Genomic DNA, 17,245 nt, shown 5'->3' on the forward strand with positions numbered 1-17,245 from the left:
TCTGCATTGAATGAAAAGGTACTGCGTCCTTTAAATGATATGTAATATCATCGGCTCTGTTGATTATAAGGTGTCTTATTTTCAGGAAGCATAATATTATGCTGCCATAGTGTCTTGAGCAGCCTGAAAAGCCGAAAAACTTTGAGAGCTTCATTTTTTGCATTATCATTTTTCTTAATGCATACATAACATTTCCCGTTTTACAATCTTTTTAACCGATTTTCTGCGAAAGAAGTGCATTAAATAATTTAAGCCAACGTCGCGGGCTTTCACCAAAGATCCTTGGGGATATAATTATTTCGATTTTTTTCGCGCATGCGTTTGGTGCCCCGACAAGGAGGACTTGATGAACTTCATTTAAACAGCACCATCTGCAGGTTTCAATTAATTAACAATAAATTAAATACACATTCCCCAAGGAAACAATGAATTTTGGTATATCTGATAATTTCTAACTGACACCTGCATACAATTTGTAAACATTTTCTGTTTTCAGCGGTCTTGCCGGCACTCATCATTTTCAGTGAGATTCTTTCATGTGAAAATGGCACATCCACGCAATCTATTCCGGTAAAAGAGGATATTTATACATACATGATTGTGTAAATTTTAAGATTGAGTCGAGCAAACAGCAACCATACGGCGCTTAACCATGCACCAAGCTTCAGTAGAGGAGTGTGAGTATGATACATACATTTAATTTGGGATTTTATAAATCACTCATTGGAAATGTTTGGAACTTTTTAGCTCTAAAACTGAAGCGGCTACATTTCGATCAGTGGCCCATTCGTGAACAACTTGCATTGGCATCTTCGGTCCTTCGAAGTGGTGACCAAAATTGGTTTGTCTCCTTGGTTGTCTCTTGTGAAGTTTAAAACCCATTGGATTTTTAGGGCATCTGTGAGCAGGGCCATCAAACCGTACGGAGAGAAGGACAGACCCGGACAGACCGAACGATTGGTTCTCTCAAAAGAACTGCGCCCTTCAGTAAGAGAAACTGCTGGAGAATGTCGAGACTCCCAAACGCCGGAGAGGTGACAAGGCCGAGGAATCAAAGCCTTTTACTCCAGGCGAGCTTATTGTTGAGAAGCTCCGGTCTCGTAAGTTTCCACTGAGCGGGCAGAATTTTGAATTTTTACTGGTGTTGGATTTGCAGAGAGGCTGGAGGAATTGCAGGCTGCAATTGAGAATGTGAAGAAGCAGTATGCAAAGACGAAACAAGAGTATATATAAAAGTCAGTGTAAACGCGTCAGAGGAGTACCTTGACAAGATGATAGCTGAGATGGATGAGTAAATTCTATTTAAAATGATTAATCAGAATATAAATGCAAAATTCATGTGCCAACAGGGAAGCTAAACAGGAGGAAGAAAAGAAAAAACAGCATAAAATCTGGTTGAAAGAGAGGGAAGAAAAAATCAACGAGATTCAACGAGCCTGGTGACCACATTCATGTAATTTTAATTTAATTCAGAGATTTGAATGTTTTTTTTTAAATTGTTTGAAAGAAACATTTTTTGGGAGGTATAAAAATTAATGGTTGAAAATAGTTCTGTGGGTTTTATTTTTTGTAACTAATTAATATATATTTGGCTGTCTCTTATTTTTGCATTAAATTGAATTATTTTCATGCATTTTTTAACCGATTCACTTACCACAGTCTTGAGAAAGAAGACACTGGAGATGAGCGCGAGCAGCGACGCTGAAATCTCGCAGGACAGCGTGCTGAGCGAAGGCATTTCTGTTGAGCAGCCGTCCGAGGAGCAAAAGGCGACGCCTGCGACCCCAACGTCGCCCCTGCTCACCCACCTGCTCCAGAGCACTGCCACGGTCTCTCAGGTACTGAAAAGCAATATAAATATACAAGCAAGCCAACGTCCTCAGTCGTCAATTTTGCTTTCGGTCATAATGGCGCAGCGACAGACGAGTGGCAAACCAACCATCGGCAGTCTGTTGGCCACGTCCACACCTGTCAAGAGAGACGTCGCTCCTTTTTTGCCAGTTGTGTCCAGCTTGGCCTCTAGTTCTGTGGCAGGTACTGAGCAGCAGCAGCAACAACAACAACAGCCAGCTACAGGGGCGAGCTCACCTTCCTCAGGTTTGTCCGTACTTGATGCCAATCATTTATTTTTTTTCGGTTTGACAATATTTAAATTATAATTTTGACATATTTCTCAGTCTAGCTAATAATTAGTAAGTGCAGTACTGTAAAATATTATTGCGTCCTCGTCGCCGTAAATTAGAGATTTTTGCTTCAACCGGGTTTCGGAATTAAAAAATAACGAGACTATTAATTCGAACAATTTTTATGTCCATGAAACCTAACAATAAGTAATCGGCGACGAAACAGCCAAAATAAACCAGTTTAGCATAAAAACTTGATGCGTTAAACCTGTGAAAATCTGGGGTTCCCGGATTTTAGTATTTTGAAATGATATTTCTTAAAATAATTTTCTGAAACAATTTTATGCCCTAAAAAAAGTGTGTTAAAATTAAGAATATTCTGAAATTATCGTATATTACTCCAAATTAAGTGTGGGGGACGAGATCAATCAAATTTTCTTGCTGAAATGACTATATTGGCCTATTTCGTAATCTGAGTGTGCTCGCGGCCCAGTGGATAGGAAGCAACAGTTTTTTTGTGGTGTGGCTGGGGCCGTATGGCCCGCCATATTGTTTTCAGGGGAGCGAACGGCTGCAACGGAGCCCGGAAACCTGTCGATCAATACTGGGCAATATATCGACATTTCCCTGTCCTTTAACACTGTACGATATAGATTTATCACCCAGTATCGATCGATATTTTTCAAAAATGCGTGCAGCCGACCGCCCGCGGAATCACGTTTAACTTTGTGGGACAAGGGCTATTATTGAATTATTTTTTTCGGCCTTTTGCAAGGCCGGGCCCCTAAAAGGGCCGATTATGGGAGGGGTGGATGCCTTCAAGCAAACCTTGAAGGTCTTCGTGCTCGGGGACGCGGCGCCCTACGAGCGAAGTCAAGCACGTGGATCGTGATCCGCTGGCTTGCAAACGCACGGTGAAGCAGTTCCAGAACAAAGTCCTGGTCAACACCATCCAAGCCGGAACATATTCGCGGCAAATACAACTCTCGAATGTCGTTCTGCCGCGCATAACGCGCCAGGCCGGCAATCATGAGGTGCACGCCGCCAATATGGCCATCTGGATCGTGGTGCAGCTTCTGTGTCGAACGCGGCTTCGACACGCAGAGAAGCATCGTGGTGTTGTCCGGCATTAGCTCAGCCGCCACGTAGCCAAGGTCTGCCCGCGGATGTCGTTGCCGCAACACATTGGGTTGCCAGCGTGCCAGTTGCCTCGTGTGCAACGCCAAGCCGGCTCCCATTGCGAAGTCGGCTCCGACCGCTTGGGCCTTGGTTCCGGGGCATTTGAGCAAATCGCCTCGCGACACCCTTATCCTACATCTGCTGTCGGAAGGACGCTTTATGCCATGTCGCCTGATGCGATCCACGTCCCGCAAGTACTTTTGGTACTCGCCGGACGGAAAACGCTCCTGGCGGGACATGGGCAAAAAGCGGAAAACTCAAAAATGAGAGAAACTCGAAAAAACGCGGAAAAACGCGAGGGAGGTGTGTGTGGGGGTGATGCCGATATACGACCACGCGTCCTTCCGGTTGCCCAAAGCTTATATAACCTCGGTCAAGGAGGCGGGGCGAACGAAGCTGATCGGCGCTCCCTCTGTGTGAAGGAATTTACAACAGGTAGCGTCGCGCGCGAAACTTACCTAGCTCTCTGAATTTTCATGATAAACGGACAAATTCGGTGTCAAAAAGCGCGGAAATAAATTTCGCATTGGGCCTGTTGTGTCGATTTTTTAATTTCGACCCTTAAATACTTTTATTCTCTTCGGAAGGTTCTCGTGGTGCAAATGTTAAATTTTGGGAGCTAATTTCTCTGGCATGAATTATCCTATTTTTATTGCTCATTTTTTGGATAAATTATTTAAGGGTCGAAACTAAAAAATTGACACAACATGCCCAATGCGAAATTTATTTCCGCGCTTTTTGACACCGAATTCGTCCAATTTTCATTGAAATTGAGAGAGCTAAGCAGGTTTCGCCCGCGATGCTATCTGTTGTAAATTCCTTCACACAGAGGGAGAGCCGATCAGCTTCCTTCTCTCTACCTCCTTGTGTGAGGTTATAAAAGCTTTTATAAGGCATAAATAATTGGTTTTAGAAAATTATTTTACGGAAAACATCATTTCAAAATACTAAAATCTAGGAATCCCAGATTTTCACAAGTTTAACGCATCAAGTTTTAATGCTAAACTGGTCAATTTTGGCTGTTTCGTCGCCGATTATTTAGGTTTCATGCGCATAAAAGTTGGCCAAAAAATCTAGTATGTTTTCATACCGAAGTCCAGTCGCAGGAAAAATCCCTATTTTGCCGCGACCAGGACGTAATATTATTTTACAGTACTGCAGTTACTAACTATTAGCTAGACCGAGAAAAAGGCCAAAATTCTAATTTAAAATAGTCAAACCGAAAAAAAATAAATGATAGGCATCAAGTACGGACTAACCTTTATTTTTTTTAAAAAAATTTTAAAATGTAGGTAAAAGATATAATGGCTTATTAGCATTTACTGATGAGCAAGTCCAGCAAGTGGGAAACGAGATAAGGAAGCAATCGCCACGATGTGTCAGCAGACGAATCGGCTCCACCAATAAAAAAGGGAATCGTCAGACGAAGAACCGTAGTTAATTAGTGTTTTTTTTTTATTTCGCTGCGTATGTCTATAATGAAACTCAATAAATGATTAATCTTTGTCAAAATTATTATGTCTATAGTTTAAAAAAATCTTCATTACACATTCCCAACTAAAAATTCATTACAGGACATCAATGAAAGATATGAATTGCTATCAAATTTAATTCCTTTGATTAAATAATTTGGCTATATGATGTTATTCCACAACTTGCTATCAAGTAATTTAGTTGGATTGATGATATCGCGAATGAAATTCCCTTATTTTTTATCGAGATTTTGTTAAATAAAGGAGTGCTTTACCGTTTGAACGGCTTGTGAACTTTTCGCGCTTTCATTTTATTTTTTATTTTTATAAAACTTAAACGGCATAATTGTTCATACCATTGAAAGCCTAAGATCTTAAAAAATTCTCTTTGCAAGTAAGTGCAAAATTTTTACAGAATTTGTAAAAAGCAAACTTTCAAACTTTAAAGACTGTTGAAGACAAAGAAATCGTGGATTATATTGATAATCCCGTAGATACCATTATTATGCATTTTTTTTATTCATTGTTATTTTCATTCATTTTATAAGTTTTAATGTTTTCGGAGAACGTGACGATAATATTTTTGATTTGCATTGTAAGCTATCTCTTGAAAAACTTACAGAAAAATGGGATCCTAGCTGTGTTATATTATTTTAAGTTTGATAAGAATTATCCTGATTATTCTCAAGATAAATACCACCAAGCATTCTCGTATAATATAGTCCTGTACGTCCCGCTTTTCTGTTAGTAAATAACTTCTTAACTCCTTAGCAAACACCCTATTTGTTTTGGTACTCACAATCAGCGCCGTGTATCTCCAGTGGTGCACAGCGTCAGTATCAAAACAGCAGAGGTCGAGAACGAGGAAACTCGTACATCGTTCTGTCACAAGCAACCCTTACCCGGTCATAAATCTACATTGGTCCAATTGTTTATACAAACAACAAACAACCAGATGTGCGCGACTGATTCGGTTCTTTGAATTTTACAAACGGTTCAGTTTTTTATTTCCATGTTAACAATACAAACGAGTAAAAGCCCCGCTGTCCTAAATATAAATAGATCTTTCTTAAGGGATGCTCGTTGAGAAATTATTGTCGTTTGAACTTTCCTCAAGGTCTCAAATTTTCTTCCGGCTGACCAAGTTGTGTTATTTTATAGATATCTGGTCGCCAAAGATATGTTCAGTAATCATTGCACAAAATTATTAAAAATATTTAATTGTGACTAAAAAATGTTTAGAGAGTATCCTTGCTTGAAATTTGCATTCCGGTTTAATGCAGCAACAAAGTGTCGTGAAATTTTTAATGAAATGAATGCTTAATAAAAATTGAGAGTAAATGCTACCAAGGACGGCTGCAGAATGCGAGGTAGAGGCAAACTGCTCGTCGTTCGCCTGCCTTTACTTTACAACGAGAACTGATTGTGAGACACGATGAAGGATTCGAAAGTAGGCACCCCGTTCGTTACGACTACTGTGTGACGATGTCTAATCAAGGATCCATTATATCTGTTTCGACGTGGCACGTGGAACTCGCTTTCTTCCCTCCACAAGTCTTTCTCAGATCAGTAGATCTTCAGGCTTTCTAACAATCGAATTGGTTAACTAATATTACGTTTTAACCATTGGTAAATAATTCGGATTGCTCTAAAATAAATCCTATCAAGTTTTACAATTTTCCTCTTTACTAGAAAAATTCACCGCCTGAAAGATAAACAGTATCTTTTGGAATCCAGGGTAAATTTCTGCCAAATTAAACTATAAGCGTTTTTTAGGGTGTATAAACAAACAAAAACACAATGAATTGAGCATAAACAGTTTTATTTCATTCAAAATTGCAAGTCAGCATATCATTTTTCCTCCTTAATTTTTGGTCTACACAGCGATCGATTTACAAGATATTAACCTCGGTTTGAACTATTCTATCAGTTTTATTTTAATGCGTTGCTCCATTTCCACATTTCCTAAATTTTTACAAGCGCATCATAATCTACTGGATTAAAATCTGAAACGTTTTACAATCAAAAAATTTTTTGACGAAATCTATATATTTTATTTCGAAACCAAGAACGATTGGGATTTTGATATCATAGAGAGTCAAGTTGTGTGTCACATGCACTGCTATACAAATGAGAAAACGATTTAAAATTAAATGCAAAAAGTGCAGGTGAAAAGCGTGGTCAAAAAACGTTACAATTATATGTACAACCCTGTAGTCTTGATCCGGCACTAGCAGGAATATTTTTTTTATTAACAATATTCAATTACACCATTAAGGAACAGGTGGAAAATGACGATTGATTTTTAGTTTAAAACGGCTAAAAAGATTTTTGTGTTTCATATTTAACAAGAATCGAATTTTCAGCCAGAGAAATAAAATAATAATAACAAATAAATGATAGAGAATTGGAGAGAGGGTGAGAAGAGACGAAACTAGCAAGGCGCGCGCGTCGTCGTGCCGCGATTTAGAGATACTCGAAGAAGAGCACCCAGTACGTGGCGTTGAGAATGAAGAAGAAGAGCGGAAATCCGCATCGCGAGCAGCGATCGATGTTGAGGGCGCGCAGCCGAGCCTTCTGGGCCTTGGTCGGCTTTGGCGGGGCCGGCGGCTGCCCAGTCAAGATGCGAGCGTTCTCCTTCTCAACAACATAACACACAAAAAATCTCCTTTCAATTTAATCTTATTAAATTCAAGTTTCAAATTAATTTTTAAAAAAAGCTTTTTGTCAGAATACAAATCATGATGAATGTGTCAATTTGTGTGAATGTTTTGAAAGAGAATTTTTCGGAGATATCTAGAGCTTTTCAGAGCAACTTTTGAAAATACAATGTAAAAATTCCACTTTTCCTCGTTGGAAATGTTTTATCTTTGCTGTAATTTAAAATTTTGTTATATTTCCAGACGAAATGTCACAGCTTGAAGGACAAAATTGACATTTGATTGAGTAAACTCAACGAAATTTACACAAGAAATCAGTATTCGCTTATAGATTTCTTAATGTTTTTAAAAATTTTTTACGGATTTTACGGGACAATTTTGGAAAACTTTAAAACCTCTAAATTTCATCTCCCTGGGTTGCATTTTCAAAAATAAGCTGGACTTTGGATTCCGCTCGCCGAGACCAATCAAAGGAACCCAAAATTTGATGTCCTAAATCTAATTTTGGATTTAATTTAAAATTTTGGAAACGAGCTCAAGATTTTGGAATTTTTAAAATGTGTTTTAGAGCTTTCCTACAACGCATGTGTGAATGTGTGTGATAATTTCTGAATGGTATTCGTTTTTTGCTTTCGAGAAATTCCACTTCAAATCTAAATAGCTCGAAGCTTTTATTTTTTGACTAATATACCAACTCCAAATCTCAGGTTTCAACCATCAGGATTGGAAAAATTACCCACCGCTTGACTCAACATCCTTTGACCAGCTGAAAGGTTTCGGGGGATGCTCAACCCTTTCATCCCCTTTTTATATATTTATAGCAAAAATGTATAAATATGCGTTTGCTTTCTCAGGGCTTAAAAATATTTGAAATTATTCAAAACTCACTCTAAATTACTATCCCATAACTTATTTAAAAATTAAAACAGTTTTTATCAGAGAGCTTTACCTCTTATAGTTTTTATTGAAATAAATACAAGAATAAATTTTTAAATATTTTTACTCTTTTCAAAGCCGTTAAAATGTAAGAAATTTGGGGTAGTCTCATGGTGTGAAGTTTTTGAAATTCTGATGGGTTAGATTTCGAGATTTAAAGTGGATGAAGAATATTTTTTTAGTTTTAAAGTTATTTTTTTTAAATACAATGTACTCGTTAATTTTCACGCATGTAAGCAAATTTTCCTGAGCTCATTTTCAAAATTTTAATCAGCAAATGATTGAAATAAAATTAAATTGGGGCACACATTTTAAACAGTAAAAATATTTTCGGATTAATGCGCTATTTTTCGTCAGTGACGATTTCTTAGATGATTTTATATATTTGAAAATTTAATTTTTCACCAATTCGATTACATCAATTCAACTGACAATTTTTCCAGAAATTAAACTTTAAAAAAGCATTGATTTTGACTTTTTTCTATAATAAATTAGCGAGCAATTTTATCTATTTAAAAATCCAACCAGCTCTTCATTTTCACTTTTGCAGTAGTTTCACGGTATTGCTCTTGATTTTTAATAAAAAAAATTGTTGTAATAAAATTACCGTTGAAAAAACAAGATAGTCATAAAGCTACGAACCTTGAATATTTTTAATTTTTCATTTATTTAAATCATTTAAATGATGTTGTGCAAAATCCTTCAATCGCTTGTTGATTCAATTTCTTACTAAAATATTTTAACAGTTTAAAGAATATTTAAAAATTTGGGAAAAAATTCCAAAAAATATATTTTTAACAGAAATTGTAGTAAATATATAAAAGAAATGAAATCACCTTTGCGGCCAGGTCGAACACTTTGTCTGCCTTGGGGTCGGGCGGCGGCTTCGGGGCGTCGTTGTCGCCGAGCACGATGTTGACCAAGCAGTACTCCATCAGCGCCATGAACACAAAACTGCACGCGTCCCGATTGAAATCAGGCATTATTTCCCTCCAGTTTATGTATGTATTCTCTACTCACATGGTGCACACGGACATGAAGGCGTCCACGGCCTTTAGATAGGACACAGGCGGCAGGGACGCTTGCGACTTTGCGTGCTGCGTCGACAGGGTCAGCAGCGAGGTCACGCCCAGGGTCACGCGGGCCGGGGCCGCCTCAGGTTTGATCCAAAACGACACCCACTGCAAAGGTTAATTTCAATTTGAAAGCTTGAAAAATACATTTTTTAATTATTAACGAAGCACTTAGTTGATTTTTTTTAAATTTTTTCTTGATTTTGAGACTCACAGACATGATGACGATCAGACAGGTGGGGACGTAGGTGTGGAAAAGGTAGTATCCGAGGCGTCTCTTCAGCACGAACACGACCTCCAGGCACGTGAAGTTTCCGGTTGAGTAGACCTGCGTGCAGTCGGCCGTGTAGTTCTTCACCAGCTGCAGCTGCGGCAGCTCGATGTTGTCGTCCACCACCAGCGGCACTTCCGGGTCCCACTGGAAGATCATGTCGTCCGTCGTGTGCGACACTGTTCAAATTCATAATGCAATTAGGAAAATTGAGGATTAAATCAATCAATAATAGACACGTACGGCTTTCCATCTGCAGTTTACACTCTTGCGTGTCGTGCGGGTAGATGAGGAAATTCATCGCGCAAGACAGCTTTAAGGTTAGCCTAAAATTTTAACAGATTATATTGTAATTAAAATCAGGTTTCTGGAGATTATGTGGTTGAAATTTGTATTAAAAACCTAATTAAACTCAGTAAAGCTCAGCTACGAGTTCTGTTGACAGTTGTGGAGAAGATACAAATAATGTTGATTTTTTATTCAACAGACACCGTTTCGTCCAAATATATTTTTAAAAATTCTTGCCGGCGAACAATCTCATCTGGCGCACATTTAAAGATTACATTTTGATGCGAGAATCGGAAATTATTATTAAAAACGGGTGAAATAAAATAAATATAAAAATAAAATTTGAAACACATAATGCTGTAAATTTTGGGGAAAATTTGAATTTTTTAAAGTGTGTGTATTGATAAATAGTTTGTAATGAAATTAAAAATTAATATCACTACTTTTCTAGCCCTGTTAAAAGGGAGAACGCTTTAAAATTTTATTTTATAAAATTTGCACAAGAAAAAACTACTTTAATTCATCAGCTGCATAAGCAATTAGTGTTTGAAGTCGCCAACAGATGGCACCACTGTATCCTTTCGTTATAAATTAAATTTTAAGGCACCTCCACTGCGATTTCAGACTCAATCCTGCCACTGTGCATTCTTCAATTAATAAACTTTCTTTTGACGTGCTGAAAACCAAAATCAGTCCGACCATTCGCCGTAGAAACGTTGGAAAAGATTTTATATTTCAAAAATTAGTTTTTCACGATTCTACGGCGATTGGCTGAACCGATTTTGGTTTTCAGCACGTCAAAAGAAAGCATATTAAGGGAAGAATGCACCATAGCAGGATTGAGTCGGAAATCACAGCGGAAATGCTTTAAAATAAAATTAATTACGAAAGTATACGGTGGTGCCATTTGTTGGTGGCTTCAAACACTAACTGGTGAATTTGTCTCTATAAATAAATTTAAACAGTGTCAAAAATCATGACTCACTTGACCATGTAGAGGATGGTCTTGTCTTTGTAGAGCCAGAGGTAGTGGTTGGGGATGGTCATGGTCTGGAAGGTGACGGCCTTCGCGTTCTTGAAGAACGAGTCGGGTCGCCACATGTTCTTCAGCCAGTCAACCTCGAGAAGCCGGTAATCGGAGGTCATGTTCTCGGGCAGCCGCAGCCGGTGGTCCTTCCACGTCTGCGCGAAGAAGATGTCGGCGGCGTAGGTCATCGAGGTCTCGTCGATCGAGTCGAGGCCCATCACCGTCACGTGGAAGAAGACGGTCGTCGGCATGCCCTCCTTCTTCGGCGGACGCATTTTGTCGTAATGCCGCGCGTCTTGCGGCAAAATTTCATTGAACTCTAAACTGCAGCAACATCTGCGGCACCAACGGGAAAATTAAATTGATAGATTTTTTTAAAATTATTTTGCAATAAATTCCTCTATTCACGATCGGTTGAAGATAGAAAAAGTAAATTTTCGATATTAGAAGGCAGAATATATTGATTATAAATTAAAAATGGTTCTCTTGGGAGAAAAAACTAAAATTTTTGTTTATGCCAATTCACTTCAAAATTGAATTTTTCATTTTAAAGGTAAGATTAATTTTTTTAAAGAGGAATGATACTGGAAAAGCCTGGAAAATGCTTGTTGACAATGCATAAACTCATCCATTAGGATTCATTTAAAGCCTAAATTGACCTAAGGAGCGCTGTAATTTTTTGAGAAAATTGGCTGGAAAGTTATCGTGCTTTTCAAATGGAAATGGCTGTCTCGTTACTTGAAATCCGATTTAATTTCTGAACCTAGAGTTTCCCCAATAAGTGGCATACACCGTTGGACAGATCTCGAAGAGAGGAATCGGAATATGCCAAGAAAATATGTTCGAGCACTGTAAATTTTGGAGAAAATTGGCAAAATTTGAATTTTTTTGTAGGAAGGTCCATTTTTTATTATTGCAAATTGTTGAACAAATTGTTTATCCGTCAATTGTTTAAGGCATCCAACAATTTAAATAATTTTCAATTATTGCCCAGTATCATTCCACTTTAAAAAAACCCTGATTAATATTTCCATTAGATTTTTTTTGTAATTTTGAAACGCCTGCAAATTACGGGGTAGGCAACCTGCGCGTCGTCAGATGGATTTCACCCCTCTTTTACTTTACTTCACAACGAGAGCTGATTGTGAGACACGATGCAAGCGCCTGCGGGATTCGAAGGCAGGCAACTCGCTCGTCGTGAGCGATTAGCACGACGCCTAATCAAGAAGTCTATTATTTGGTTCGACGTGACACTCGCTTGGACAATTAATATCACTTTCTTCTCTTCACAAGTCTTTCGGGTCAGTTGCCCAAGGAGGAATTCAATAATATTTCAATGCTGCCATTGGTGGAAAGGTTTGCTAAAATATATTCGGAGAAACAGGTTTTTTCCTTCGGTTTTAATTCTTAAATTAGATCAACATTATTAATTAATTTATATTTTCTTGGATATAATTAAAAAAAATCATTTGCCAAGTTTTTGCAGGCTTTTCAAGCACAATGACACATTCCAGATAAAAATTTCGATTTGTTTTTCTGAAATACACCTCATTAAAACACGGAGTTTTGAACAGATCGTGACGAGAGGAATCAAAATCCTGCGGAAAATATGATTCTACTTATTTAGATAAAATGTAGAGGTATATATTCTAAATTAATGATCCAAATTAAAATAATTTTTTGACTGTTCTAAGTGTTAGTTTTTTTAATTTATTCGATTTTGGAAAACCAAAAAATCTAACCAATTTTAAAAATACAGTTTTAACATTGTTTACAGACTCTACTCTTATTTAAACAAATCAATTGATGGGTAATTTTTAAATTAAAAATTAAAATTCAAATTATCCCTTGAAAGTTTATTCTGGAATCAGCAACAATTAATAAAAATTTAACTCTTAATTATGGAAATTCCAAACATTTTGAAAAAGGGTATTAATTTGTTTTTAAATTGGAAATGTTGCTGATCAGCCCAGAAAATTTGGAGAACCCTTTTCCAGCCATATAAAAAATTGGAATTTTCCAGAAAATCAACGAATTCCAGATAATGTCTTCATCATTAATTTGCACAATTTTGCTTTCAACTGATTCTCTTGATGCCCAGGATTTCAAGATTAACATCTCGTACGTGAAAGGCAAGATGTATGGTGCTGGCGGGATTGATCGAAAAGCGTGACAAAGAAAGCCGCACACACTCACCTGACGAAGAGGAAGATGATTAAAAAGTGGAACATGCTAATGTGCAGGAGACGAGCGCTCGGCTCTCTCGGCGGCGGCTCGGCAACTCCTCAACCTGTGAAAAAGAAGCGAAATTTGCGTTCGTGCCAATTAAGACCGGGGCGTAATGAACGAGCGCGGTGGAGGCCTCATTCGCGGCGCAAAAATCGAAGTCACACGCACAAAAGATGCGAAGAGTTGCACACTAATGGTGTGTCTCTCTCACTCTGAGAGTGATCTCGCACACACACACACACCACTATTCAAAGCGCGCGCAAAACCGCACTCATTTCGCCACGTGCAGGGTGAGTGCCGTGTCGAAACTGTGTACATTTAATACATATAATAGAGAGAAGCGCATGCCTCGCGTTTTTCCGTTTCCGCGGGCTCAAGGGCACGTTTTTGTTTGTGTTCATCCGCGTGATACTTATTTTCAAAAGACTTGCTGTTTTAATGTCGACCAAAAAGTCTAAATTGTGGAATATTAAGAAGCCCTTTGTTTAGCTTTTTAACCAGTTTGAAGGAAGGAGTTGAAGTCTAAAGAAACATGATAAATTGGTTTAAATACTAAATGAAGCCGGAGAAAATTTGAAATTGGTGTTAATTATTATTTAAGTCATGCCCAATATGGTTGTGAGAGTTAAAAAATTTTAAGCTGTTTCTCTGATAAATCAAGACGTTTTTTACTAAAGGTTCTTAGTTAAATTGTCCATTTTTATCTAGTTATTTTCAGACTCCATCCTGCCACAGTTTATTGAAAAAAAAAACGAAAATCAGTCCAAAAAATCGCCGTAGAAACGTCGGGGTTTTTTTATTATTAAAAAATTGTTTTTCACTTCTCTGCGCCGATTGGCTGAACCGACGATTTTGGTTTCTGCAACTATTTTAAGAGAATTTAAGCTTGCATAAACCATAAATCGCAGCGGAATTGCATTAAAATCGAAATAACGGCTGGTGCGGCTTCAAATACTAACGACGTTCTCAAAATATAGTGAATTATTTAATAGAGAAAAAAGTGGTTCACACATTTTCAACCAAATGGGTGGCGTAAAACATTTTTGTTCAATATAAATATGTGGTAGAGGAATTATGTGAAAAAATAATTATTTTTGTTTCCTTCTCAAACACAACACTGAAAAATTTGACGTAATTTTCTTTCAATTTGTTTGCAAGGAAAACCCGAGTGTTAAGAAAATGCAACCCTCAGCAGAGAAACCTTTACCCCGTAAATCCCACATCCAAGATAAAATTACCATTTGGAAACAGAGGGAAGAAGTCGGCCTCTCGGTTCAATGAACTGTCTTAATTGTAAGACGGAATCAATTAAACACTAATCACGCAGTTTTAAACAAATTGTTCATACCTCCAAAAAATGTTTTTGTTAAGCTTATTTTGACTTCATTTTTAAATAAAACAGAGCTGAGAGACAAAATTAACGTATTCGATCATTTCAGAAAACCGCATTCTTTAAGAAAAAAATAATATTAATATAAACCTCTGAAATTTGCCTTTTTTTGTTTCAAAATTGCTTCAAAAATGGTCGAAAACCATCAAATTTGGCTTTAATCTATATTAAGACAAAACATAATTTTAGCAATTTTTATAAAATCCAAATTTAAAATAAATGATCACATATTTTTAGTCCGTTTTTAACCATGGAACAACCAATTTCGAGTGTGTACAGACTGACTAAGATAATGATCATGTTTATTAAAAAGAAAAACTCAATTTGGAACACAAAAAATTTGATAACCCAGATTAATTCTGAACCAATTCATCTGATTTTAGACGAAAAAATAACTATTTTGTCGAGAGTTAATTAATGAATTCCGCCAAAGAGAGAGTTTGATTTTAATAAAGATATTAAACTGCTTGAAACAATTTGGAACATTCTGTTTAGATATACCGACTAGAAATTCGTTTTTAGATTTAAATTAAGTCGTGTGTGAGTTACGTAACAAGTGTCTTAGAACTCCTCTTGATTTAAAAAATGTTCCCGTCAAACCTTTTGCTCGGCTTTTTATAAACTGAGGAAGAAAAAAGATCGTATCCTTGACTTGCCAATCAATTGTTCATCCTCAGCAAATTCAGAGCAAACGAGAATCGATCAAGACTTAAACTGAGGCGCCATCTTCTTTTCTATTTCAGTCAAACAGAGGAGAGTGCGTGTAAAGTGTCTCATTTTCCTTATAACACAATGGAAAAGAGAAAATCCAAACAAGCACGATTTCCGTTCTGATATGAATTGTCTGTGAAATGTTTTTGTCTCTGGCAGTGAGCGTTGAAGAGCTCCTGCCACTGATATATGCCGCGGAAACTTTAATAGCTGAATCAAGCAAAGCTTTCGAAATTACATTATTTCGCTCCGTATTTCAGAAATTTCCTGTTCAGCCGTAAAATTAAAAATAATTTAAATCAATAGGATATTCAAAAGAGGTTTTTCGCTCGGCTTAGAAACGGCAATAAAAAATAATTAATTTTAAATTTGTAAGAATTGGAACAGCAAAACTTGGTTCTGTAAAAAACTGAATTAAAATTATTTGAAATTAAAATAAAGCCAAAGAGGGATGCAGATCAAACTTAAACTATAATTTGCACTGGTGGTTTTTTTCGGAAAATCCCCAAATTTCTCAAGTTAAATTTAAATAAAATAAACCCCCCGCAATTCCACAGCGATGAGGAGTTTGGTTTTTGGTCAAAGACCACCGTTCAAAACGCACTGGGGGAGCGTAAAGGGTGGAAAAGGGTGTAGGGTGCGAGACTCACCTGCAGTCAGCACGTTGGCGGCGGCCGAGTGCAAACGGCAAACGGGCGCAGGCAGAGCAGCAAGTTTAGTACCGTCCGAGCGAGGAGACGGCGAGTGGCTCTGCGCAGCGCCCTAACGACTCCTTGTCTCGCACGTTCCGCCCCTTGATGTGCTCCGTGTCAGCGGCAATCACGACTAACTTTATTAGGGACGCGCCACGGGCTCTGCTCGAAGATCGAAACACGGGCCGAGACACAATTTCTGACAGCATCAATGGCACAGACGAAAAATATTGTATAAAGATAGAAAATTACCTATTTTAAATAATTTACTGCAAAAATTTGAACGGTAGTTGTTCAAATCAATATAACTAATTCATAACAGGGAAAATAATTCATTTAAATATTTTATCATATCAGTTTCTGGAATTTTATATTGGAAAATATTTTTTTTCCAACTTATAATAATTGAAAAATTACATCACATTTTGTAAACTATAAAAATTAATTTGCATAAATATGGTAAATTAATTTTTTAATATTTTTAAAAAGAAAATTCATATTTTAGATCAGTTTTATTTAACTGAAGAAAATTTAATTTGATTAAATAGAACAGAAATTGTTTTAAATTTAAAGTGTTAAAAATTAATTTTCTTAAAAACAGTGACTTTAAAATTTATTAATTATAATTAATATAATATAGTATTTATCTATTTATTTCATTTATTTATTGTCTGTTATTTATTTTATTTATCTATTTATTTATAATTAACTTAAGTAATTAAAAGATTTAAAAACTAGTTTTAATTCAATTTTTAGTTATTTAAGAGAAAAAAAATATATTTTTCCAATTGAACCTCATATTTATAATTAGAGTAATCATAATTTGTCATCCATAATCTCGATATACAGTAAATTATTCTAAATCAGTTCTTCTATTTATTTTTCCCGATATTTTTTAAATTGAACAAAAAAATTTATGAGACTGAATTTACGAATTTCCAAGTTCTAACCATTATAATAAAATTAATTGGGGTTTAAAAAGAGCGCCAAAAATTTCAACAAAAAATAGTTTTTTTGTTCAATTTAGGTCAAATTAATCGAAGAGCAAAAATGCCGCTAATACCGAGGGCCGATAAAATAACGTTCTATTTTCCGTGTCAATAATTGTATTTTCAGTTTCCCAAAATTAAATTAATAATTAATAGATATGTATAGAGAAAACTGGTTAGATTTTTTTAGAGAACAATTCAAAAG

The 17,245-nt window shown here is 36.6% G+C and overlaps 2 protein-coding genes across 3 annotated transcripts in view; one reads left to right on the plus strand and one right to left on the minus strand.

Annotated features, from left to right (window-relative positions):
* Positions 1-504: 504 nt before the first annotated feature.
* The window catches only part of LOC135947409 (bromodomain-containing protein 8-like), a 64,996-nt gene continuing 48,255 nt past the window's right edge, over positions 505-17,245 (plus strand). The window contains exon 1 of the mRNA XM_065496260.1: positions 505-677. Coding sequence (XP_065352332.1) covers positions 653-677 — 25 coding nt within the window. The 5' untranslated portion in view covers positions 505-652. The remainder of the gene's footprint in view (positions 678-17,245) is intronic.
* ort (ora transientless) lies at positions 6,580-16,160 on the minus strand. Of its 2 annotated transcripts, none has more exons than XM_065494840.1 (8): positions 16,010-16,160; positions 13,226-13,319; positions 10,988-11,365; positions 9,958-10,040; positions 9,658-9,893; positions 9,391-9,551; positions 9,207-9,324; positions 6,580-7,411 (listed from the first exon to the last, which is right to left on the minus strand). In XM_065494840.1, the coding sequence occupies exons 2-8, from the start codon at positions 13,258-13,260 to the stop codon at positions 7,241-7,243; spliced, it is 1,182 nt and encodes a 393-aa protein (XP_065350912.1). In that variant the 5' UTR covers positions 13,261-13,319; positions 16,010-16,160; the 3' UTR covers positions 6,580-7,240. The 2 variants fall into 2 exon arrangements, with proteins under 2 accessions (XP_065350912.1, XP_065350911.1); XM_065494839.1 differs by having other exon boundaries at positions 6,580-7,414.

This window comes from Cloeon dipterum, chromosome X (genome assembly GCF_949628265.1).
Source record: "Cloeon dipterum chromosome X, ieCloDipt1.1, whole genome shotgun sequence".
Lineage (NCBI taxonomy): Eukaryota > Metazoa > Arthropoda > Insecta > Ephemeroptera > Baetidae > Cloeon > Cloeon dipterum.